Source organism: Physella acuta, unplaced genomic scaffold (genome assembly GCF_028476545.2).
Source record: "Physella acuta isolate Inbredline_101_S28 unplaced genomic scaffold, ASM2847654v3 ptg001504l, whole genome shotgun sequence".
Taxonomy (NCBI): Eukaryota; Metazoa; Mollusca; class Gastropoda; family Physidae; genus Physella; species Physella acuta.
In genome coordinates, this window is record NW_026733019.1 from 135,006 (window position 1) to 161,142 (window position 26,137).

Below are 26,137 nucleotides of genomic sequence, written 5' to 3' on the forward strand. Positions count from 1 at the left end.
GCCCTATTATTGTGCTACACGCTACGATTTCGGTCGGTATCGCCCATCTGTTGTGTGAAGATGTGGGTGCTACACGCTACGATATCGGTATCGCCCACCTGTTGTGTGAAGATGTGGGTGCTAGACGCTACGATATCGGTATCGCCCACCTTTTGTGTGAAGATGTGGGTGCTAGACGCTACGATATCGGTATCGCCCACCTGTTGTGTGAAGATGTGAACCATTTATTCAGAGATTTAATGCCGTCTAAGTGGAATCTATGGAACAGCTAGGGACATTTTTTGTGTGTTATGACCATGGAAGTGGGAGGGTGGGGGAGGGATGGATAGAGGGGCATGGGGAGAAACTAGTAGAGAGATAGAAATAATTGATCAAATAGAAAGCCTACGCTTCTGGCAAAACTTTCACATACAAATCACCACCTATCTCTACAGTTATATCCACCTGTAAGTTCGTAACCTGTAGCCACCTGTCAGTTTGTCCACCTGTAGCCCACCTGTCAGTTTATCCACCTGTAGCCCACCTGCAGCCACCTGTCATTGCCCACCTGTAGCCCACCTGTCATTGTCCACCTGTAGCCCACCTGTCATTGCCCACCTGTAGCCCACCTGTCTTATCCCCAGGTCTGGAAGTCAAGCCTGACTTTTACCGCGACTTCTACCTGGAGCGGTACCATCGTGAGGGCCACGCCTCCTACCAACGGCGCGGCTCCCTGCAGCTCTGGCAGTTCCTGGTGGCTCTACTTGACGACCCCTCGAACGCCTCCTTCATCGCCTGGACGGGCAGGGGGCTGGAGTTTAAGCTCATTGAGCCCGAGGAGGTAATGCAACATTTCCATTCACTACACCTGCACTGACGTCAGCATTGGCCAGCGTGCGCAACTCGTTTTCTGTGCCGTGTACGGTCCTATGTGTTTGATGTTGTGTGCGTGTACTAACCACGCCCTGTTGAATGTTGTGTGCGTGTACTAACCACGTCCTATGTGTTTGATGTTGTGTGCGTGTACTAACCACGTCCTGTTGAATGTTGTGTGCGTGTACTAACCACGTCCTGTTGAATGTTGTGTGCGTGTACTAACCACGTCCTATGTGTTTGATGTTGTGTGCGTGTACTAACCACGTCCTATGTGTTTGATGTTGTGTGCGTGTACTAACCACGCCCTGTTGAATGTTGTGTGCGTGTACTAACCACGTCCTGTTGAATGTTGTGTGCGTGTACTAACCACGTCCTGTTGAATGTTGTGTGCGTGTACTAACCACGTCCTATGTGTTTGATGTTGTGTGCGTGTACTAACCACGTCCTGTTGAATGTTGTGTGCGTGTACTAACCACGTCCTGTTGAATGTTGTGTGCGTGTACTAACCACGTCCTATGTGTTTGATGTTGTGTGCGTGTACTAACCACGTCCTGTTGAATGTTGTGTGCGTGTACTAACCACGTCCTATGTTGCAGGTAGCACGGCGGTGGGGTATGCAGAAAAACCGTCCCGCCATGAACTACGACAAGCTGAGCCGCTCCCTGCGCTACTACTACGAGAAGGGCATCATGCAGAAGGTGGCGGGCGAGCGGTACGTCTACAAGTTTGTCTGCGACCCAGAGGCCCTCTTCACCATGGCCTTCCCCGACAACCACCGCCCCCTGCTCAAGGCGGACGGCGCCCCCAAGGACGACTTCTTCAAGGCACCCCCACAGCCCATGGAGGGTCAGCCCCTGGCCTTGACGTCATCACCCCCCTCCGGTCACCACCACATGACTTCCTCCCCAATGAGGGGTGCTTTTAACATGAACGGCGCCCCAGCACCCCACCCCCACGGGCCTGTATCGGCAGAACAACACCGCCTTCAGTACGTGCAGGAGTTTCACAGGATGTACGGGGCCGGCCCGTACATGGAGGGATGCGTTTACTAGTAGGACATGGGGTGTGTGTAGGACATTAGAGTGTGTGTAGGACATGGGGTGTGTAGGGCTTTGGGTGTAGGACATGGGGTGTGTGTAGGACATTGGGTGTGTAGGACATGGGGTGTGTAGGACATGGGGTGTGTGTAGGACATTGGGTGTGTAGGACATGGGGTGTGTAGGACATGGGGTGTGTAGGACATGGGGTGTGTAGGACACGGGGTGTGTGTAGGACATGGGGTGTGTAGGACATGGGGTGTGTAGGACATGGGGGTGTGTGTAGGACATTGGGGTGTAACTTAAGACATGGAGGAGTGTTACTCGTAGGGCATGGATGTACAGTGATGGCCCGTACAATGAGGGGCGCGTTTACTAGTAGGACACGGAGAGGTGTGTTTAGGACATGTAAGGGTGTGTTTACTAGTAGGACACGGAGAAGTGTGTATAGGACATGTAAGGGTGTGTTTACAAGGCCGCCATATTTGAGCCAGCTAATCACATGGAAATGTGCCACGCCTACCTAATCAATGCCGGGTTGAGCCAGGGTTTACAGGCGAGGTACCGCCCCGCCCCAGATAGTGCCATACCTGTTGACTCCAACAGGACAAGTCGATCAACTCCAGCAGACGTCAATGATTTTACTACGTCTGAGTTGGCCCGCTATAACTGACACATTGCAAGATTTACGTTGACGTCATGTGTTTTGACGTGTACTTTGTACTGACACATTGAGTGTGGCTTGTGACGTTGACTGTTCTGATGGTCAAATAATTTATTCTCTAATAGCACGACTGTTTAAAAAAAATCTATAAAATGAGCACCGACTTCAGATAAATTTGTAAATAATTTCCTTGCACTGTGTAACGAACGGTAACTCGGTCAGGGAGGCAAACATGGACAAGTTGATGTTCGTTTCAAGATCTCCAACATTCTATTCTTGTGACTTTTACCAAAACAAAAACAAAAAAATCAATAAAAAATTAAAACAACATTTTTCTGTGTGTCAGTTCTTCATCGTCCTCATCAACATATTACATCTGTCACAAATATGACAACAAAATTTAATATAAACGTGTGAATTGTCAGCTATACATACACCTCTAGATTGGCAATTTGAAATGTGTGATCGAGGGCGGAAATAGAAAGACAAGGGACATTGACCCAGGCCAATGCTCCAATAACAATAGTACACAAGCAATGGACAGTACAAATAGTACACAAGCAATGGACAGTACAAATCGGACAGAATTCAAGCACATTTCAAAGCATTTACTTACAGCAAAAACAATTCATCAAATAAGTGTTTATCACATTTTATACATACATCAAATTTAGCTATGAGATGTCCATAAAGAAATGTCCATGAGGAAATGTCCAGTCCAGACATATGTATCAGTCAACACAAATGGCTGGCTAAACATTATAAGCCTGGTTACAACCCCACCCAACCCCCTCCCCACAGCTACAACCAGACCCCACAGCCCAACAGTGAAGCCACGGATTGCAGCAAGTTTTGATCCCGTTACGCACAAATGTGCAACCATTTTTTTTGTCACATGTGACAGCCACAACATTTATTAACATTTGTCATGTGTGTGTGTGTGTGTGTTGGTGACTGTGTGAGACTACAGATATACCACATGTGTGTGTGTGTGTGTGTTGGTGACTGTGTGAAACCACAGCTATACCACATGTGTGTGTGTGTGTGTGTTGGTGACTGTGTGAAACCACAGCTATACCACATGTCTCATCAGGTCAAGTAACAGATTTGGGTTAGGTTTAAAAACTTCAATGAACGGTTTATTCCCTAGCACCCAGTTGACCCCTCATTCCCTCGCACCCAGTTGACCTCTCATTCCCTAGGACCCAGTTGACCTCTCATTCCCTGGCACCCAGTTGACCTCTCATTCCCTAGGACCCAGTTGACCTCTCATTGCCTAGCACCCAGTTGACCCTCATTTCCTGGCACCCAGTTGACCTCTCATTTCCTGGCACCCAGTTGACCTCTCATTCCCTGGCACCCAGTTGACCTCTCATTGCCTAGCACCCAGTTGACCCCTAATTTCCTGGCACCCAGTTGACCCCTCATTCCCTAGCACCCAGTTGACCCCTCATTTCCTGGCACCCAGTTGACCCCTCATTTCCTGGCACCCAGTTGACCCCTCATAGATCGGACCTGCTCCGCCACCTGTCTGTCTGCGGAGCCGAGTCTTGAGATGACGTAATCAAAGTCGTCCTCGCTCTTGTTCTCAATGGCCACCTCAGCGGCCTTCTTGTAATACCTGCAACACAGGGAACATTAGAGTCAGGGAACATCAGAGTCAGCACAGGGAACATCAGAGTCAACACAGGGAACATTAGAGTTAGCACAGGGAACATCAGAGTCAGGGAACATTAGAGTCAGGGAACATTAGAGTCAGAACAGGGAACATCAGAGTCATAACAGGGAACATTAGATTCAGGGAACATTAGAGTCAGCACAGGGAACATTAGAGTAAGCACCGGGAATATTAGAGTCAGGGAACATTAGAGTCAGGGAACATTAGAGTCAGCACTGGGTATTAGAGTCAGCACAGGGAACATCAGCATCAGGGAACATCAGAGTCAGCACAGGGAACATTAGAGTCTGCCTAGGGAACATTAGAGTCAGGGAACATTAGAGTCAGAACAGGGAACATTAGAGTCAGCACAGGGAACATCAGCATCAGGGAACATCAGAGTCTGCAGAGGGAACATCAGAGTCAGCCTAGGGAACATCAGAGTCAGGGAACATTAGAGTCAGCACAGGGAACATAGAGTCAGCACAGGGAACATTAGAGTCAGGGAACATTAGAGTCAGCACAGGGAACATTAGAGTCAGCATAGGGAACATCAGAGTCAGCTCAAGGAACATTAGAGTTAGCACAAGGAACATTAGAGTCAGCAAAAGGAACATCAGAGTCAGCACGGGGAACATTAGAGTCAGCACAAGGAACATTAAAGTCAGGGAACATTAGAGTCAGCACAGGAAACATTAGAGTCAGCACAGGGAACATTAGAGTCAGGGAACATTAGAGTCAGCACAGGGAACATCAGAGTCAGCACAGGGAACATCAGAGTCAGCACAGGGAACATTAAAGTCAGCACAGGGAACATTAGAGTCAGCACAGAGAACATTAGAGTCAGGGAACATTAGAGTCAGGGAACATTAGAGTCAGCACAGGGAACATTAGAGTCAGGGAACATTATAGTTAGCACATGGAACATTAGAGTCAGCAAAAGGAACATCAGAGTCAGCACAGGGAACATCAGAGTCAGGGAACATTAGAGTCAGCACAGGGAACATTAGATTCAGCACAGGGAACATTAGAGTCAGCACAGGGAACATCAGAGTCAGCACAGGGAACATTAGATTCAGCACAGGGAACATTAGATTCAGCACAGGGAACATTAGAGTCAGGGAACATTAGAGTCAGGGAACATTAGAGTCAGCACAGGGAACATCAGAGTCAGCACAGGGAACATCAGAGTCAGCACAGGGAACATTAGATTCAGCACAGGGAACATTAAAGTCAGCACAGGGAACATTAGAGTCAGCACAGCGAACATCAGTCAGCATACAACATCAACAATTGCAATGTAAATTTAGAAGATTTGTATTCTGGACACACTAAAATCACAAAAACTAAAAGCAAAAAAAAAGGTCGACCTACCCAACTAGTATGAGACACTTGACCTTCAACTCAGGAGGAACCCGGCTCAAATATTTCTCCGCTTCAGTTCTGTTTCCTTTCTTCATACAAACTTGCACAAACATCTGCAAGAGAAAGGTTGCTAGCATACAAACTTGCACAATCTATGTAAGCTGGTCTAACTTCCTTACACAATCTATGTAAGCTGGTCTAACCTCCTTACACAATCTATGTAAGCTGGTCTAACCTCCTTACACAATCTATGTAAGCTGGTCTAACCTCCTTACACAATCTATGTAAGCTGGTCTAACCTCCTTACACTACCCATTGATACAAGGTGTAACGACATAACATTAGAAATGCATCACCAAACCTATAAATAGATTACCTTACCATTAAAGATATAAATAGGTTACCTTACCACTAAACCTATAAATAGATGACCTTACCACCAAACTTATAAATAGATGACCTTACCACCAAACTTATAAATAGATGACCTTACCACCAAAGATATAAATAGATTACCTTACCACTAAACCTATAAATAGATGACCTTACCAACAAACCTATAAATAGATAACCTTACCTCCATGCTAACAGGAGCTTTTTTAGTCCGAGACATTTTGTCAATCTCCACCCAATCATTAATTTCTGCCAGAGCATTCATTTTCAATATCCAGAACCTGGATGGAATGATGATGGAATGATGATGCAATGATCATGGAATGATGATGGAATGATGATAGAATGATGTTGGAATGATGATAGAATGATGTTGGAATGATGATAGAATGATGTTGGAATGATGATAGAATGATGATAGAATGATGTTGGAATGATGATAGAATGATGTTGGAATGATGTTGGAATGATGATAGAATGATGTTGGAATGATGTTGGAATGATGATAGAATGATGTTGGAATGATGTTGGAATGATGATAGAATGATGTTGGAATGATGTTGGAATGATGATAGAATGATGTTGGAATGATGTTGGAATGATGATAGAATGATGTTGGAATGATGTTGGAATGATGTTGGAATGATGATGGAATGATGATGGAATGATGTTGGAATGATGATAGAATGATGATAGAATGATGTTGGAATGATGATAGAATGATGTTGGAATGATGATAGAATGATGTTGGAATGATCATGGAATGATGATAGAATGATGTTGAAATGATGTTGGGACAATGACTACTAAAGTGTGACTCACATCATGATTTGCATCAACACCTAAACATAAAACAGACATACCTAGTCTTCATATGCCAAGATCCCTAAAACAGGTCAACTCTACTTTACCCATGGAATGTCAATTTTGAAAGGGTTCTTTACTAACTCAATGGTCTTAAACTAAGCAACTACATGGGGACATGGAGCTCAACTTGTGTGTAAAATTTGAACTCAGAGCTTACCTTCTGTCTGTGACTTGAACTCAGAGCTTACCTTCTGTCTGTGACTTGAACTCAGAGCTTACCTTCTGTCTGTGACTTGAACTCAGAGCTTACCTTCTGTCTGTGACTTGAACTCAGAGCTTACCTTCTGTCTGTGACTTGAACTCAGAGCTTACCTTCTGTCTGTGACTTGAACTCAGAGCTTACCTTCTGTCTGTGACTTGAACTCAGAGCTTACCTTCTGTCTGTGACTTGAACTCAGAGCTTATCTTATGTCTGAGACTTGAACTCAGAGCTTACCTTCTGTCTGTGACTTGAACTCAGAGCTTACCTTCTGTCTGTGACTTGAACTCAGAGCTTACCTTGTGTCTGTGACTTGAACTCAGAGCTTACCTTCTGTCTGTGACTTGAACTCAGAGCTTACCTTCTGTCTGTGACTTGAACTCAGAGCTTACCTTCTGTCTGTGACTTGAACTCAGAGCTTACCTACTGTCTGTGACTTGAACTCAGAGCTTACCTTCTGTCTGTGACTTGAACTCAGAGCTTACCTTCTGTCTGTGACTTGAACTCAGAGCTTACCTTCTGTCTGTGACTTGAACTCAGAGCTTACCTTCTGTCTGTGACTTGAACTCAGAGCTTACCTTCTGTCTGGGACTTGAACTCAGAGCTTACCTTCTGTCTGGGACTTGAACTCAGAGCTTACCTTCTGTCTGTGACTTGAACTCAGAGCTTACCTTGTGTCTGTGACTTGAACTCAGAGCTTACCTTCTGTCTGTGACTTGAACTCAGAGCTTACCTACTGTCTGTGACTTGAACTCAGAGCTTACCTTCTGTCTGTGACTTGAACTCAGAGCTTACCTTCTGTCTGTGACTTGAACTCAGAGCTTACCTTCTGTCTGTGACTTGAACTCAGAGCTTACCTTCTGTCTGTGACTTGAACTCAGAGCTTACCTTCTGTCTGGGACTTGAACTCAGAGCTTACCTTCTGTCTGGGACTTGAACTCAGAGCTTACCTTCTGTCTGTGACTTGAACTCAGAGCTTACCTTCTGTCTGTGACTTGAACTCAGAGCTTACCTTCTGTCTGTGACTTGAACTCAGAGCTTACCTTCTGTCTGTGACTTGAACTCAGAGCTTACCTTCTGTCTGTGACTTGAACTCAGAGCTTACCTTCTGTCTAGGACTTGAACTCAGAGCTTACCTTCTGTCTGGGACTTGAACTCAGAGCTTACCTTCTGTCTGGGACTTGAACTCAGAGCTTACCTTCTGTCTGTGACTTGAACTCAGAGCTTACCTTCTGTCTGGGACTTGAACTCAAAGCTTACCTTCTGTCTAGGACTTGAACTCAGAGCTTACCTTCTGTCTGGGACTTGAACTCAGAGCTTACCTTCTGTCTGGGACTTGAACTCAGAGCTTACCTTCTGTCTGTGACTTGAACTCAGAGCTTACCTTCTGTCTGGGACTTGAACTCAGAGCTTACCTTCTGTCTAGGACTTGAACTCAGAGCTTACCTTCTGTCTGGGACTTTGAATTCTTTGCGTAGCTTATCCACATACTGAGCGTTGCCATTGAGGATTAAATTGTGGATGGTCTGTTGTAGGGAGAGGTCAGCATACGAGTGACCTGTCTCGTCCTCAATCTTTCTCTGTAGGCGCAGGAGCTTGATCTGGTCCTCTGTTTGCTGGAAGTGGTTGGTTCATACTTCATGGTCTGGTCAGTTCATACTTCATGTGTCTGGTCAGTTCATCATACTTCATGTGTCTGGTCAGTTCATACTTCATGTGTCTGGTCAGTTTGTACTTCATGTGTCTGGTCAGTTCATCATACTTCATGTGTCTGGTCAGTTCATACTTCGTGTGTCTGGTCAATTTGTACTTCATGTGTCTGGTCAGTTCGTACTTCATGTGTCTGGTCAGTTCATACTTCATGTGTCTGGTCAGTTCATACTTCACGTGTCTGGTCAGTTCATACTTCATGTGTCTGGTCAGTTCATACTTCATGTGTCTGGTCAGTTCATACTTCATGTGTCTAGTCAGTTCATACTTCATGTGTCTGGTCAGTTTGTACTTCATGTGTCTGGTCAGTTCATACTTCATGTGTCTGGTCAGTTCATACTTCATGTGTCAGGTCAGTTCATACTTCATGTGTCTGGTCAGTTCATACTTCATGTGTCTGGTCAGTTCATACTTCATGTGTCTGGTCAGTTCATACTTCATGTGTCTGGTCAGTTCATACTTCATGTGTCTGGTCAGTTCATACTTCATGTGTCTGGTCAGTTTGTAATTCATGTGTCTGGTCAGTTCATACTTCATGTGTCTGGTCAGTTCATGCTTCATGTGTCTGGTCAGTTCATACTTCATGTGTCTGGTCAGTTCATACTTCATGTGTCTGGTCAGCTGGTCAGTTCATACTTTATGTGTCAGGTCAGTTCATACTTCATGTGTCTGGTCAGTTCATACTTCATGAATCTGGTCAGTTCATAATTCATGTGTCTGGTCAGTTCATACTTCATGTGTCTGGTCAGTTCATACTTCATGTGTCTGGTCAGTTCATACTTCATGTGTCTGGTCAGTTCATACTTCATGTGTCTGGTCAGTTCATACTAAATGTGTCTGGTCAGTTTGTACTTCATGTGTCTGGTCAGTTCATACTTCATGTGTCTGGTCAGTTCATGCTTCATGTGTCTGGTCAGTTCATACTTCATGTGTCTGGTCAGTTCATACTTCATGTGTCTGGTCAGCTGGTCAGTTCATACTTCATGCATCTGGTCAGTTCATACTTCATGCGTCATGTCAGTTCATACTTCATGTGTCTGGTCAGCTCATACTTCATGTGTCTGGTCAGTTCATACTTCATGTGTCTGGTCAGTTCATACTTCATGTGTCTGGTCAGTTCATCATACTTCATGTGTCAGGTCAGTTCATACTTCATGTGTCTGGTCAGTTCATACTTCATGTGTCTGGTCAGTTCATACTTCATGTGTCTGGTCAGTTCATACTTCATGTGTCTGGTCAGTTCATACTTCATGTGTCTGGTCAGTTTGTACTTCATGTGTCTGGTCAGTTCATACTTCATGTGTCTGGTCAGTTCATGCTTCATGTGTCTGGTCAGTTCATACTTCATGTGTCTGGTCAGTTCATACTTCATGTGTCTGGTCAGCTGGTCAGTTCATACTTCATGTGTCAGGTCAGTTCATACTTCATGTGTCTGGTCAGTTCATACTTCATGAATCTGGTCAGTTCATACTTCATGTGTCTGGTCAGTTCATACTTCATGTGTCTGGTCAGTTCATACTTCATGTGTCTGGTCAGTTCATACTTCATGTGTCTGGTCAGTTCATACTTCATGTGTCTGGTCATTTCATACTACATGTGTCTGGTCAGTTTGTACTTCATGTGTCTGGTCAGTTCATACTTCATGTGTCTGGTCAGTTCATGCTTCATGTGTCTGGTCAGTTCATACTTCATGTGTCTGGTCAGTTCATACTTCATGTGTCTGGTCAGCTGGTCAGTTCATACTTCATGCATCTGGTCAGTTCATACTTCATGCGTCATGTCAGTTCATACTTCATGTGTCTGGTCAGCTGGTCAGTTCATACTTCATGTGTCTGGTCAGTTCATACTTCATGTGTCTGGACAGTTCATACTTCATGTGTCTGGTCAGTTCATCATACTTCATGTGTCAGGTCAGTTCATACTTCATGTGTCTGGTCAGTTCATACTTCATGTGTCTGGTCAGTTCATACTTCATGTGTCTGGTCAGTTCATACTTCATGTGTCTGGTCAGTTCATACTTCATGTGTCTGGTCAGTTTGTACTTCATGTGTCTGGTCAGTTCATACTTCATGTGTCTGGTCAGTTCATGCTTCATGTGTCTGGTCAGTTCATACTTCATGTGTCTGGTCAGTTCATACTTCATGTGTCTGGTCAGCTGGTCAGTTCATACTTCATGTGTCAGGTCAGTTCATACTTCATGTGTCTGGTCAGTTCATACTTCATGAATCTGGTCAGTTCATACTTCATGTGTCTGGTCAGTTCATACTTCATGTGTCTGGTCAGTTCATACTTCATGTGTCTGGTCAGTTCATACTTCATGTGTGTGGTCAGTTCATACTTCATGTGTCTGGTCAGTTCATACTTCATGTGTCTGGTCAGTTCATACTACATGTGTCTGGTCAGTTTGTACTTCATGTGTCTGGTCAGTTCATACTTCATGTGTCTGGTCAGTTCATGCTTCATGTGTCTGGTCAGTTCATACTTCATGTGTCTGGTCAGTTCATACTTCATGTGTCTGGTCAGCTGGTCAGTTCATACTTCATGCATCTGGTCAGTTCATATTTCATGCGTCATGTCAGTTCATACTTCATGTGTCTGGTCAGCTGGTCAGTTCATACTTCATGTGTCTGGTCAGTTCATACTTCATGTGTCAGGTCAGTTCATACTTCATGTGTCTGGTCAGTTCATACTTCATGTGTCAGGTCAGTTCATACTTCACGTGTCTGGTCAGTTCATACTTCACGTGTCTGGTCAGTTCATACTTCACATGTCTGGTCAGTTCATACTTCATGTGTCTGGTCAGTTCATACTTCACGTGTCTGGTCAGTTCATACTTCACTTGTCTGGTCAGTTCATACTTCATGAGTCTGGTCAGTTCATACTTCATGTGTCTGGTCAGTTCATACTTCATGTGTCTGGTCAGTTCATACTTCATGTGTCTGGTTGATTCATACTTCATGTGTCTGGTCAGTTCATACTTCATGTGTCTGGTCAGTTCATACTTCATGTGTCTGGTCAGTTCATACTTCACGTGTCTGGTCAGTTCATACTTCATGTGTCTGGTTAGCTGGTCAGTTCATACTTCATGTGTCTGGTCAGTTCATACTTCACGTGTCTGGTCAGTTCATACTTCACTTGTCTGGTCAGTTCATACTTCATGTGTCTGGTCAGTTCATACTTCATGTGTCTGGTCAGTTCATACTTCATGTGTCTGGTCAGTTCATACTTCATGTGTCTGGTCAGTTCATACTTCATGCGTCTGGTCAGTCCATACTTCATGGGTCATGTCAGTTCATACTTCATGTGTCTGTTCAGCTGGTCAGTTCATACTTCATGTGTCTGGTCAGTTCATACTTCATGTGTCTGGTCAGTTCATACTTTACTTGTCTGGTCAGTTCATACTTCATGTGTCTGGTCAGTTCATACTTCATGTGTCTGGTCAGTTCATACTTCATGTGTCTGGTCAGTTCATACTTCATGTGTCTGGTCAGTTCATACTTCATGTGTCTGGTCAGTTCATACTTCACATGTCTGGTCAGTTCATACTTCATGTGTCTGGTCATTTCATACTTCATGTGTCTGGTCAGCTGGTCAGTTCATACTTCACGTGTCTGGTCAGTTCATCCTTCATGCGTCTGGTCAGTTCATACTTCATGTGTCTGGTCAGTTCATACTTCATGTGTCTGGTCAGCTGGTCAGTTCATACTTCATGTGTCTGGTCAGTTCATACTTCACGTGTCTGGTCAGCTGGTCAGTTCATACTTCATGTGTCTGGTCAGTTCATACTTCACGTGTCTGGTCAGTTAATACTTCACGTGTCTGGTCAGTTCATACTTCATGTGTCTGGTCAGTTCATATTTCATGTATCTGGTCAGTTCATACTTCATGTGTCTGGTCAGTTCATACTTCATGTGTCTGGACAGTTCATACTTCACGTGTCTGGACAGTTCATACTTCACGTGTGTTCATACTTCATGTGTCTGGTCAGTTCATACTTCATGTGTCTGGACAGTTCATACTTCACGTGTCTGGACAGTTCATACTTTACGTGTCTGGTCATTTCATACTTCATGTGTCTGGTCAGTTCATACTTCACGTGTCTGGTCAGTTCATACTTCACTTGTCTGGTCAGTTCATACTTCATGTGTCTGGTCAGTTCATACTTCATGTGTCTGGTCAGTTCATACTTCATGTGTTTGGTCAGTTGATTACAAAAGTTGGTTAGATGATTATTATTTAAGGAGATATGCACAGAAAAAAATCACCAAAATCTTGTTTTTTTTTTTTACATACAGGGTTTCTAGCACGTTTGGATTTTTTGTCCATTTTTGTATTAAAGGCATGGACGGGTGACCAAAAAATAAATAAATCAAAGATGGACATCATCACCATAGCAACAAAAAGTAAATTTTGACCATTTTTTATTTGTTTTAAAGCTAAACTCTTTGAGTTATAACTATTTGCTAAATATGAAAAACTAAAGCCTGACCACCTGACTCAAAGCCTGACCCAAAGCTTGACCCAAACTTACCTTAGCAGCGAAGTCATTTTTACACCTGTAGAAACAGTTGGTTGCATCTTCCAGCAGCTTGGCTCTCTCTTCCACATGCTGGGGATCATGGGTTTGGGTTCAAATCATCAAGTTTTTCTTAGTTTCAATTCAAATTATCAAATTTTAATTAGATTTAGTGGTAATTATCAAGTTTTAATTAGTTGTAGTTATCTAGTTTTAGTTGTCATCAAATGGATCAACATACAGGTATACACTGACAGGATCAACAATTAGGACTTTCTTAGCTTAACACATTCCCTCAATCCTCTAAATGATAACTCCTGATGACCTACTGACCTCTAAATGATTGCTCCTGATGACCTACTGACCTCTAAATGATAGCGCCTGATAACCTACTGACCTCTAAGTGATAGCTCCTGATGACCTACTGACCTCTAAATGATTGCTCCTGATGACCTTACAGTTGACCTACTGACCTCTAAGTGATAGCTCCTGATGACCTACTGACCTCTAAATGATAGGTCCTGATGACCTACTGACCTCTAAATGATTGCTCCTGATGACCTTACAGTTGACCTACTGACCTCTAAATGATTGCTCCTGATGACCTTACAGTTGACCTACTGACCTCTAAATGATAGCTCCTGATGACCTACTGACCTCTAAGTGATAGCTCCTGATGACCTACTGACCTCTAAGTGATAGCTCCTGATGACCTACTGACCTCTAAGTGATAGCTCCTGATGACCTACTGACCTCTAAGTGATAGCTCCTGATGACCTACTGACCTCTAAATGATAACTCCTGATGACCTACTGACCTCTAAATGATAGCTCCTGATGACCTAACAGTTGACCTACTGACCTCTAAATGATAACTCCTGATGACCTACTGACCTCTAAATGATAGCTCCTGATGACCTTGCAGTTGCCCTCGTCCAAAGAATTGTCCTCTTGGTAATACAAGTCTTCTACTTGCTTCAGGTTTTGTTGGCGGCAATACTGGGGAACATTAGGGAACATGGTAATAAGGCAATACTTGGGAACATTAGGGAACATGGTAATAGGATACTACTAATGTTCCCCACATTAGGGAACCTGGCCATAAGGCAATACTTGGGAACATTAGGGAACATGGTCTAAAGGCTGGCAGGATTTTGTTCCCAATAGTAAAGACAAGTAAATGTAGATACTGGGGGGGGGGGGAGGCAACGGTTGACAATCTCACCTGAATATAGAGAGAGCAGGCAATTGGCATGGTTCTGATCAACATGAAGAAATCTCCTGCATTAGACATCTTGTCCTTGATGCGAAGTAAAGCCAAGTAGACTAAAACACAAGGAAACATTTGATGGACATTACACAAGTCTCTTGATTCAAACTTCAACAGTTCATGAGAACTCATCAACCTAATTAGATGACCTCACCAACCTATTTAGATGACCTCACCAACCTACCTAGATGACATTATCAACCTGCCTAGATGACCTACCTGGTTGACCTCATTAACCTACTTAGATTATCTAAATGACCTACTTATGGATGACCTAAATGACGTATTTAGATGACCTACATGACCTACTTAGATGACCTAAATGGCCTACTTAGATGACCTAAATTACCTACTTAGATGACCTAAATGGCCTACTTAGATGAACTTAATGACCTACTTATGGATGACCTAAATGACCTACCTAGATGACCTCACCAACCTACCAAAATGACTTTACCAACCTGCCTAGATGATCTAAATGACCTACCTGGTTGACCTCATCAACCTACTAAGATGACCTAAATGACCTACTTACATGACCTAAATGGCCTACTTAGATGACCTAAATGACCTACCAAGATCTGTGTCCCCGCTGTCGATGGCTTTGGTCAGTGCCGCCTGGTCCTGATTCATCTCCAGCAACAATGGCACCTGCTCCGACGCCCTGGACTCGTAGTCCAGTAACTGGAGCAAATGTGACATTTTTAGAGGCTTTCATTTGTCTGTTTGTTTGTTTAGGATGTGTGGCAATTTTAAAACACTTTTAATGCAGCAACTTTGTTGAAACATTTCGAGATACATTTATCAATTTAATGAAACAATAACAAAATTCATCAACAAAACGGGAAAATTAAGATGAAGAATCACTTCATCAGATAGAAGCATTAGTCACCTGCTGGGTCAGGCCATTGACAACCCTTACATGGGACTTACCCTAACAGCCAGCTGCTTCCTGCCATTTTTGAGAGCCTGACTGGCAATCTCTGAGAAGGAAACACCTGGCACGTCAACAAGTTTCTGGGATATGGCTCTGGCCAGGTTTTCTTCATCCACGTGTTTCTGCTGGACCTGGGCACATCAGCAAGTAAAGAAATAAATAAATAAAATCTGGGCACATCAGCAAGTAAATAAATAAATAAATAAAATCTGGGCACATCAGGAAGTAAATAAATAAATAAATAAAATCTGGGCACATCAGCAAGTAAATAAATAAATAAATAAAATCTGGGCACATCAGGAAGTAAAGAAATAAACCAATAAAATCTGGGCACATTTAGCTTTTAAGCCAGGAATCATCAACCCCACCCCTTCTGACCTCACCTGAAGATAGGCTCAGTGTATCCCTGACCTCTGAACTCACCTTGAAATAGTGTGTCCCTGACCTCACCTTGAAACAAGCCCAGTGTGTCCCTGACCTCACCTTGAAACAAGCCCAGTGTGTCCCTGACCTCACCTTGAAACAAGCCCAGTGTGTCCCTGACCTCACATTGAAACAAGCCCAGTGTGTCCCTGACCTCTGACCTCACCTTGAAACAAGCCCAGTGTGTCCCTGACCTCACCTTGAAACAAGCCCAGTGTGTCCCTGACCTCACCTTGAAACAAGCCCAGTGTGTCCCTGACCTCACCTTGAAACAAGCCCAGTGTGTCCCCGACCCCTGACCTCACCTTGAAACAAGCCCTGTGTGTCCCTGACCTCACCTTGAAACAAGCCCAGTGTGTCCCTGACCTCACCTTGAAACAAACCCTGTGTGTCCCTGACCTCACCTTGAAACAAGCCCAGTGTGTCCCTGACCTTTGACCTCACCTTGAAACAAACCCTGTGTGTCCCTGACCTCACCTTGAAACAAGCCCAGTGTGTCCCTGACCTCACCTTGAAACAAGCCCAGTGTGTCCCTGACCTCACCTTGAAACAAGCCCAGTGTGTCCCTGACCTCACCTTGAAACAAGCCCAGTGTGTCCCTGACCTTTGACCTCACCTTGAAACAAACCCTGTGTGTCCCTGACCCTTGACCTCACCTTGAAACAAGCCCAGTGTGTCCCTGACCTCACCTTGAAACAAGCCCAGTGTGTCCCTGACCTTTGACCTCACCTTGAAACAAACCCTGTGTGTCCCTGACCCTTGACCTCACCTTGAAACAAGCCCAGTGTGTCCCTGACCTCACCTTGAAACAAGCCCAGTGTGTCCCTGACCTTTGACCTCACCTTGAAACAAACCCTGTGTGTCCCTGACCTCACCTTGAAACAAGCCCAGTGTGTCCCTGACCTCACCTTGAAACAAGCCCAGTGTGTCCCTGACCTCACCTTGAAACAAGCCCAGTGTGTCCCTGACCTCACCTTGAAACAAGCCCAGTGTGTCCCTGACCTCACCTTGAAACAAGCCCAGTGTGTCCCTGACCTCTGACCTCACCTTGAAACAAGCCCAGTGTGTCCCTGACCTCACCTTGAAACAAGCCCAGTGTGTCCCTGACCTCACCTTGAAACAAGCCCAGTGTGTCCCTGACCTTTGACCTCACCTTGAAACAAGCCCAGTGTGTCCCTGACCTCACCTTGAAACAAGCCCAGTGTGTCCCTGACCTCACCTTGAAACAAACCCTGTGTGTCCCTGACCTCACCTTGAAACAAGCCCAGTGTGTCCCTGACCTTTGACCTCACCTTGAAACAAACCCTGTGTGTCCCTGACCTCACCTTGAAACAAGCCCAGTGTGTCCCTGACCTCACCTTGAAACAAGCCCAGTGTGTCCCTGACCTCACCTTGAAACAAGCCCAGTGTGTCCCTGACCTCACCTTGAAACAAGCCCAGTGTGTCCCTGACCTTTGACCTCACCTTGAAACAAACCCTGTGTGTCCCTGACCCTTGACCTCACCTTGAAACAAGCCCAGTGTGTCCCTGACCTCACCTTGAAACAAGCCCAGTGTGTCCCTGACCTCACCTTGAAACAAGCCCAGTGTGTCCCTGACCTCACCTTGAAACAAGCCCAGTGTGTCCCTGACCTCTGACCTCACCTTGAAACAAGCCCAGTGTGTCCCTGACCTCACCTTGAAACAAGCCCAGTGTGTCCCTGACCTCACCTTGAAACAAGCCCAGTGTGTCCCTGACCTTTGACCTCACCTTGAAACAAGCCCAGTGTGTCCCTGACCTCACCTTGAAACAAGCCCAGTGTGTCCCTGACCTCACCTTGAAACAAACCCTGTGTGTCCCTGACCTCACCTTGAAACAAGCCCAGTGTGTCCCTGACCTTTGACCTCACCTTGAAACAAACCCTGTGTGTCCCTGACCTCACCTTGAAACAAGCCCAGTGTGTCCCTGACCTCACCTTGAAACAAGCCCAGTGTGTCCCTGACCTCACCTTGAAACAAGCCCAGTGTGTCCCTGACCTCACCTTGAAACAAGCCCAGTGTGTCCCTGACCTTTGACCTCACCTTGAAACAAACCCTGTGTGTCCCTGACCCTTGACCTCACCTTGAAACAAGCCCAGTGTGTCCCTGACCTCACCTTGAAACAAGCCCAGTGTGTCCCTGACCTTTGACCTCACCTTGAAACAAACCCTGTGTGTCCCTGACCCTTGACCTCACCTTGAAACAAGCCCAGTGTGTCCCTGACCTCACCTTGAAACAAGCCCAGTGTGTCCCTGACCTCACCTTGAAACAAACCCAGTGTGTCCCTGACCTCACCTTGAAACAAGCCCAGTGTGTCCCTGACCTCACCTTGAAACAAGCCCAGTGTGTCCCTGACCTCACCTTGAAACAAACCCAGTGTGTCCATGACCTCTGACCTCACCTTGAAACAAGCCCAGTGTGTCCCTGACCTCACCCTGAAACAAGCCCAGTGTGTCCCTGACCTCTGACCTCACCTTGAAACAAGCCCAGTGTGTCCCTGACCTCACCTTGAAACAAGCCCAGTGTGTCCCTGACCTCTGACCTCACCTTGAAACAAGCCCAGTGTGTCCCTGACCTCACCTTGAAACAAGCCCAGTGTGCCCCTGACCTTTGACCTCACCTTGAAACAAGCCCAGTGTGTCTCTGACCTCTGACCTCACCTTGAAACAAGCCCAGTGTGTCCCTGACCTCACCTTGAAACAAGCCCAGTGTGTCCCTGACCTTTGACCTCACCTTGAAACAAGCCCAGTGTGTCCCTGACCTCACCTTGAAACAAGCCCAGTGTGTCCCTGACCTCACATTGAAACAAGCCCAGTGTGTCCCTGACCTCACATTGAAACAAGCCCAGTGTGTCCCTGACCTCACCTTGAAACAAGCCCAGTGTGTCCCTGACCTCACCTTGAAACAAGCCCAGTGTGTCCCTGACCTTTGACCTCACCTTGAAACAAACCCTGTGTGTCCCTGACCTCACCTTGAAACAAGCCCAGTGTGTCCCTGACCTCACCTTGAAACAAGCCCAGTGTGTCCCTGACCTTTGACCTCACCTTGAAACAAACCCTGTGTGTCCCTGACCTCACCTTGAAACAAGCCCAGTGTGTCCCTGACCCCACCTTGAAACAAGCCCAGTGTGTCCCTGACCTCACCTTGAAACAAGCCCAGTGTGTCCCTGACCTCACCTTGAAACAAGCCCAGTGTGTCCCTGACCTCTGACCTCACCTTGAAACAAGCCCAGTGTGTCCCTGACCTCTGACCTCACCTTGAAACAAGCCCAGTGTGTCCCCGACCCCTGACCTCACCTTGAAACAAGCCCAGTGTGTCCCTGACCTCACCTTGAAACAAGCCCAGTGTGCCCCTGACCTCACCTTGAAACAAGCCCAGTGTGTCCCTGACCTCACCTTGAAACAAGCCCAGTGTGTCCCTGACCTTTGACCTCACCTTGAAACAAGCCCAGTGTGTCCCTGACCTCACCTTGAAACAAGCCCAGTGTGCCCCTGACCTTTGACCTCACCTTGAAACAAGCCCTGTGTCCCTGACCTCACCTTGAAACAAGCCCAGTGTGTCCCTGACCTCACCTTGAAACAAACCCTGTGTGTCCCTGACCTCACCTTGAAACAAGCCCAGTGTGTCCCTGACCTTTGACCTCACCTTGAAACAAACCCTGTGTGTCCCTGACCTCACCTTGAAACAAGCCCAGTGTGTCCCTGACCTCACCTTGAAACAAGCCCAGTGTGTCCCTGACCTCACCTTGAAACAAGCCCAGTGTGTCCCTGACCTCACCTTGAAACAAGCCCAGTGTGTCCCTGACCTTTGACCTCACCTTGAAACAAACCCTGTGTGTCCCTGACCCTTGACCTCACCTTGAAACAAGCCCAGTGTGTCCCTGACCTCACCTTGAAACAAGCCCAGTGTGTCCCTGACCTCACCTTGAAACAAGCCCAGTGTGTCCCTGACCTCACATTGAAACAAGCCCAGTGTGTCCCTGACCTCTGACCTCACCTTGAAACAAGCCCAGTGTGTCCCTGACCTCACCTTGAAACAAGCCCAGTGTGTCCCTGACCTCACCTTGAAACAAGCCCAGTGTGTCCCTGACCTTTGACCTCACCTTGAAACAAGCCCAGTGTGTCCCTGACCTCACCTTGAAACAAGCCCAGTGTGTCCCTGACCTCACCTTGAAACAAACCCTGTGTGTCCCTGACCTCACCTTGAAACAAGCCCAGTGTGTCCCTGACCTTTGACCTCACCTTGAAACAAACCCTGTGTGTCCCTGACCTCACCTTGAAACAAGCCCAGTGTGTCCCTGACCTCACCTTGAAACAAGCCCAGTGTGTCCCTGACCTCACCTTGAAACAAGCCCAGTGTGTCCCTGACCTCACCTTGAAACAAGCCCAGTGTGTCCCTGACCTTTGACCTCACCTTGAAACAAACCCTGTGTGTCCCTGACCCTTGACCTCACCTTGAAACAAGCCCAGTGTGTCCCTGACCTCACCTTGAAACAAGCCCAGTGTGTCCCTGACCTTTGACCTCACCTTGAAACAAACCCTGTGTGTCCCTGACCCTTGACCTCACCTTGAAACAAGCCCAGTGTGTCCCTGACCTCACCTTGAAACAAGCCCAGTGTGTCCCTGACCTCACCTTGAAACAAACCCAGTGTGTCCCTGACCTCACCTTGAAACAAGCCCAGTGTGTCCCTGACCTCACCTTGAAACAAGCCCAGTGTGTCCCTGACCTCACCTTGAAACAAACCCAGTGTGTCCATGACCTCTGACCTCACCTTGAAACAAGCCCAGTGTGTCCCTGACCTCACCCTGAAACAAGCCCAGTGTGTCCCTGACCTCTGACCTCACCTTGAAACAAGCCCAGTGTGTCCCTGACCTCACCTTGAAACAAGCCCAGTGTGTCCCTGACCTCTGACCTCACCTTGAAACAAGCCCAGTGTGTCCCTGACCTCACCTTGAAACAAGCCCAGTGTGCCCCTGACCTTTGACCTCACCTTGAAACAAGCCCAGTGTGTCTCTGACCTCACCTTGAAACAAGCCCAGTGTGTCCCTGACCTCACCTTGAAACAAGCCCAGTGTGTCCCTGACCTTTGACCTCACCTTGAAACAAGCCCAGTGTGTCCCTGACCTCACCTTGAAACAAGCCCAGTGTGTCCCTGACCTCACATTGAAACAAGCCCAGTGTGTCCCTGACCTCACATTGAAACAAGCCCAGTGTGTCCCTGACCTCACCTTGAAACAAGCCCAGTGTGTCCCTGACCTCACCTTGAAACAAGCCCAGTGTGTCCCTGACCTTTGACCTCACCTTGAAACAAACCCTGTGTGTCCCTGACCTCACCTTGAAACAAGCCCAGTGTGTCCCTGACCTCACCTTGAAACAAGCCCAGTGTGTCCCTGACCTTTGACCTCACCTTGAAACAAACCCTGTGTGTCCCTGACCTCACCTTGAAACAAGCCCAGTGTGTCCCTGACCCCACCTTGAAACAAGCCCAGTGTGTCCCTGACCTCACCTTGAAACAAGCCCAGTGTGTCCCTGACCTCACCTTGAAACAAGCCCAGTGTGTCCCTGACCTCTGACCTCACCTTGAAACAAGCCCAGTGTGTCCCTGACCTCTGACCTCACCTTGAAACAAGCCCAGTGTGTCCCCGACCCCTGACCTCACCTTGAAACAAGCCCAGTGTGTCCCTGACCTCACCTTGAAACAAGCCCAGTGTGCCCCTGACCTCACCTTGAAACAAGCCCAGTGTGTCCCTGACCTCACCTTGAAACAAGCCCAGTGTGTCCCTGACCTTTGACCTCACCTTGAAACAAGCCCAGTGTGTCCCTGACCTCACCTTGAAACAAGCCCAGTGTGCCCCTGACCTTTGACCTCACCTTGAAACAAGCCCTGTGTGTCCCTGACCTCACCTTGAAACAAGCCCAGTGTGTCCCTGACCTTTGACCTCACCTTGAAACAAGCCCAGTGGGCCAGGATCCGGCTCCTCCCCTCCGCGTCAGGTATCTTCAGGTACTGACACATCCTGACAGCCAGACCAAAGTGTTTGCGCAACACGAGTCTGTCAATCAAGACTGGCAGTGACAGGTGTTCCAGTCTAGTCTAGGCTCAGGACAATCTTCACTGAACTCACACTGTCAGGGTTCATTTGGGGGTCAATGTGTGGGTCAATGTGAGGGTTTATGTGGGTTCATGTGGGGGGTCAATGTGTGGATGTATGTGTGGATTTATGTGGGGGGGGGGATCAACGGGTGTATTTATGTGGGGGTCAATGTGAGATATTTTCTCTGGGTGCCAGGTGTGTTGACATGTATGTTGTTGTATGGAAGCTGGGGGGTCAATGTGTGGATGTATGTGTGGATTTATGTGAGGGGGGGGGGGTCAACGGGTGTATTTATGTGGGGGTCAATGTGAGATATTTTCTCTGGGTGCCAGGTGTGTTGACATGTATGTTGTTGTATGGAAGCGACTGGTTGAGTGACAGCCGTTGTGTTGTGAGCAAGAGAAAGGGGTGTGTAGGAATGAATGGAGAGGACAGTTGAGGGTTGGAGTAAAAAGTGAAGGTTGGTGTGAAGAGAGAAGCGAAATAGATGAGATGAAACTTGATTGTCATACCTCACCTTTAAGAGATTGTTGGTGTATACGGATACCTGAGTGTATCAGATTCCATACTTGGTGTATGTCAGGGGTGTTACATGGGTGTATGTCAGGGGTGTTACATGGGTGTATGTCAGGGGTGTTACATGGGTGTATGTCAGGGGTGTTACATGGGTGTATGTCAGGGGTGTTACATGGGTGTATGTCAGGGGTGTTACATGGGTGTATGTCAGGGGTGTTCAAAGGATACTGGGTGTATGTCAGTGGTGTAACAAAGGATACTGGGTGTATGTCAGGGGTGTTACAAAGGATACTGGGTGTATGTCAGGGGTGTTCAAAGGATACTGGGTGTATGTTAGGGGTGTTCAAAGGATACTGGGTGTATGTCAGGGGTGTTACAAAGGATACTGGGTGTATGTCAGGGGTGTTCAAAGGATACTGGGTGTATGTTAGGGGTGTTCAAAGGATACTGGGTGTATGTCAGGGGTGTAACAAAGGATACTGGGTGTATGTCAGGAGTGTTCAAAGGATACTGGGTGTATGTTAGGGGTGTTCAAAGGATACTGGGTGTATGTCAGGGGTGTTACATGGGTGTATGTCAGGGGTGTAACAAAGGATACTGTATGTCAGGGGTGTTCAAAGGATACTGTATGTCAGGGGTGTTCAAAGGATACTGGGTGTATGTCAGTGGTGTAACAAAGGATACTGGGTGTATGTCAGGGGTGTTCAAAGGATACTGGGTGTATGTCAGGGGTGTTACATGGGTGTATGTCAGGGGTGTTCAAAGGATACTGGGTGTATGTCAGGGGTGTAACAAAGGATACTGGGTGTATGTCAGGGGTGTAACAAAGGATACTGGGTGTATGTCAGGGGTGTTCAAAGGATACTGGGTGTATGTCAGGGGTGTAACAAAGGATACTGGGTGTATGTCAGGGGTGTAACAAAGGATACTGGGTGTATGTCAGGGGTGTTCAAAGGATACTGGGTGTATGTCAGGGGTGTAACAAAGGATACTGGGTGTATGTCAGGGGTGTTCAAAGGATACTGGGTGTATGTCAGGGGTGTAACAAAGGATACTGGGTGTATGTCAGGGGTGTAACAAAGGATACTGGGTGTATGTCAGGGGTGTTCAAAGGATACTGGGTGTATGTCAGGGGTGTAACAAAGGATACTGGGTGTATGTCAGGGGTGTTCAAAGGATACTGGGTGTATGTCAGGGGTGTAACAAAGGATACTGTATGTCAGGGGTGTTCAAAGGATACTGTATGTCAGGGGTGTTCAAAGGATACTGGGTGTATGTCAGTGGTGTAACAAAGGATACTGGGTGTATGTCAGGGGTGTTACAAAGGATACTGGGTGTATGTCAGGGGTGTTACATGGGTGTATGTCAGGGGTGTTCAAAGGATACTGGGTGTATGTCAGGGGTGTTATAAAGGATACTGGGTGTATGTCAGGGGTGTTACAAAGGATACTGGGTGTATGTCAGGGGTATGCCCACTGAATGATGCCTGACTTGGTTTAGAACCCTCAGCATCTTGCACATGTTGACAAAAGACTCCGGCCTGTAGTCAGTCAGGAAACATTTCCCAAAGCAGGCAGCCTGCAAGGTCAAGGTCACAATTAGCAAGGTCACAAAGCAGGCAGCCTGGTCTTAGCATTTCTTCAACAATGGGGTGTATCTATAAACTAAATGGGGTGTATCTATAAACTGAAATTTCCACCTTAAAAACAAATTTTCAAATAGACAGCTTAAACATAACCTTGCTCACAAGGTCACCAGTTGTACGCACATTTTAGCTTGTACAAGGTGGTTTAGCATTATGGAGACGAAAGCGTGTCCGTAAGATTGAGTTCAACAAGATTTGATATCTCTATACTAGAACTTTGCACGTCTCTGCACCACTTCAAACATAAAATAGTAATTTAAATAATTTTGCCATCTCTTTTTGGCAAAAGAAAAATAAGACAATCTGCAGAAAAGCTTCACTGAGTTTTATCAAATAACTCCAGTGTGTGGAAAAAATATTGGCATACAATTTTCTTCAAAAGGAAACAGCTGATTACAAACAGCTGATTACAAACAGCTGATTACAGTCTAACTGAAAACAATTGACATTGCTGCTGTTACATGGCAGTTTTAAAAGGAGGTAACTCTATCAAATACAAACATTGTAACATTGTTTATAATAAGTCATTGAAGCCATGTTGAAGTCATGTTAAAGTCATGTTAAAGTCATGTTGAAGTCATGTTGAAGTCAGTCATGTTGAAGTCATGTTGAAGTCATGTTAAAGTCATGTTAAAGTCATGTTGAAGTCATGTTGAAGTCATGTTGAAGTTATGCTGAAGTCATGTTGAAGTCATGTTGAAGTCATGTTGAAGTCATGTTGAAGTCATGTTGAAGTCATGCTGAAGTCATGTTGAAGTCATGCTGAAGTCATGCTGAAGTCATGTTGAAGTCATGTTGAAGTCATGTTGAAGTCATGCTGAAGTCATGTTGAAGTCATGTTGAAGTCATGATGAAGTCATGTTGAAGTCATGCTGAAGTCATGTTAAAGTCATGTTGAAGTCATGCTGAAGTCATGTTGAAGTCATGTTGAAGTCATGTTGAAGTCATGTTAAAGTCATGTTGAAGTCATGTTGAAGTCATGTTGAAGTCATGTTGAAGTCATGTTGAAGTCATGTTGAAGTCATGTTGAAGTCATGCTGAAGTCATGTTGAAGTCATGTTGAAGTCATGTTAAAGTCATGTTGAAGTCATGTTAAAGTCATGTTGAAGTCATGTTAAAGTCATGTTAAAGTCATGTTAAAGTCATGTTGAAGTCATGTTGAAGTCAGTCATGTTGAAGTCATGTTGAAGTCAGTCATGTTGAAGTCAGTCATGTTGAAGTCATGTTGAAGTCATGTTGAAGTCATGTTGAAGTCATGTTAAAGTCATGTTTAAGTCATGCTGAAGTCATGTTAAAGTCATGTTGAAGTCATGTTAAAGTCATGTTAAAGTCATGTTAAAGTCATGTTGAAGTCATGTTAAAGTCACAGTGTGCTGGAGTCACTAACCCGCAGCAGCAGTTTCTGCTTGGATGACTCGACCTCATGTCCGGCAGCAGCGATGCACTGGTTGACCGCCACGTCCAGTTTGTCTTTGATCATCCTGATGTACTCATCTGCCTTTTGGCTGCGGCGCTAAACAGTTCAACATTTCAAATAAAAACATAGCTAAAATTTTGCTGTTTCTAAAAGATACAAGTTGGCAAACCTAAAACAAAAACAGACATGACAAGTACCTGACATCTATATCAACCAACAGACATGACATGTAATGTCATTTATTGTGTCAGCCAACAAACATGACATGTAAATGACATCTATGATGTCAACCAACAGACATGACATGAAAATGACATTTATGTCAACCAACAGACATGACATGTACCTGAAACTCTTTGTTAGCTTCATACAGCATGGCTCCTGGCTCCATTGAGCCAATCTTGAAAATCTGCTCCGTAACAGCTAGAATAATAAAATAAGTCAACCGTGAGATCATCAAAAGTTTGGCTGATATTTTAACATACTTCATATATTTAATTAATGCCTAATTATTATTTAGGAGTTCATAAATTTAATTTTGCTAATGAATAAGTT

At 45.7% G+C, this 26,137-nt stretch overlaps 2 protein-coding genes across 4 annotated transcripts in view; one reads left to right on the forward strand and one right to left on the reverse strand.

Annotated features, from left to right (window-relative positions):
• Positions 1 to 1,924, forward strand: part of LOC131928450 (ETS translocation variant 1) — a 59,511-nt gene extending 57,587 nt beyond the window's left edge. For all 3 annotated transcript variants that reach the window (XM_059284504.1, XM_059284503.1, XM_059284505.1), the window contains 2 exons: positions 624 to 820; positions 1,452 to 1,924. In XM_059284504.1, the coding sequence (XP_059140487.1) occupies positions 624 to 820; positions 1,452 to 1,907 (653 nt within the window). In that variant the 3' untranslated portion in view covers positions 1,908 to 1,924. The remainder of the gene's footprint in view (positions 1 to 623; positions 821 to 1,451) is intronic.
• Positions 1,925 to 2,903: 979 nt separating this feature from the next.
• LOC131928451 (vacuolar protein sorting-associated protein 16 homolog) overlaps positions 2,904 to 26,137 on the reverse strand; it is a 40,777-nt gene continuing 17,543 nt past the window's right edge. Inside the window, exons 11-23 of the mRNA XM_059284507.1 lie at positions 25,929 to 26,005; positions 25,553 to 25,678; positions 23,971 to 24,098; positions 21,854 to 21,998; positions 15,466 to 15,600; positions 15,108 to 15,216; positions 14,488 to 14,588; positions 14,157 to 14,261; positions 13,279 to 13,356; positions 8,484 to 8,653; positions 6,156 to 6,252; positions 5,588 to 5,691; positions 2,904 to 4,177 (exon numbers count right to left, since the gene is read on the reverse strand). Of these exons, the coding sequence (XP_059140490.1) occupies positions 4,033 to 4,177; positions 5,588 to 5,691; positions 6,156 to 6,252; positions 8,484 to 8,653; positions 13,279 to 13,356; positions 14,157 to 14,261; positions 14,488 to 14,588; positions 15,108 to 15,216; positions 15,466 to 15,600; positions 21,854 to 21,998; positions 23,971 to 24,098; positions 25,553 to 25,678; positions 25,929 to 26,005 (1,520 nt within the window). The 3' untranslated portion in view covers positions 2,904 to 4,032. The remainder of the gene's footprint in view (positions 4,178 to 5,587; positions 5,692 to 6,155; positions 6,253 to 8,483; positions 8,654 to 13,278; positions 13,357 to 14,156; positions 14,262 to 14,487; positions 14,589 to 15,107; positions 15,217 to 15,465; positions 15,601 to 21,853; positions 21,999 to 23,970; positions 24,099 to 25,552; positions 25,679 to 25,928; positions 26,006 to 26,137) is intronic.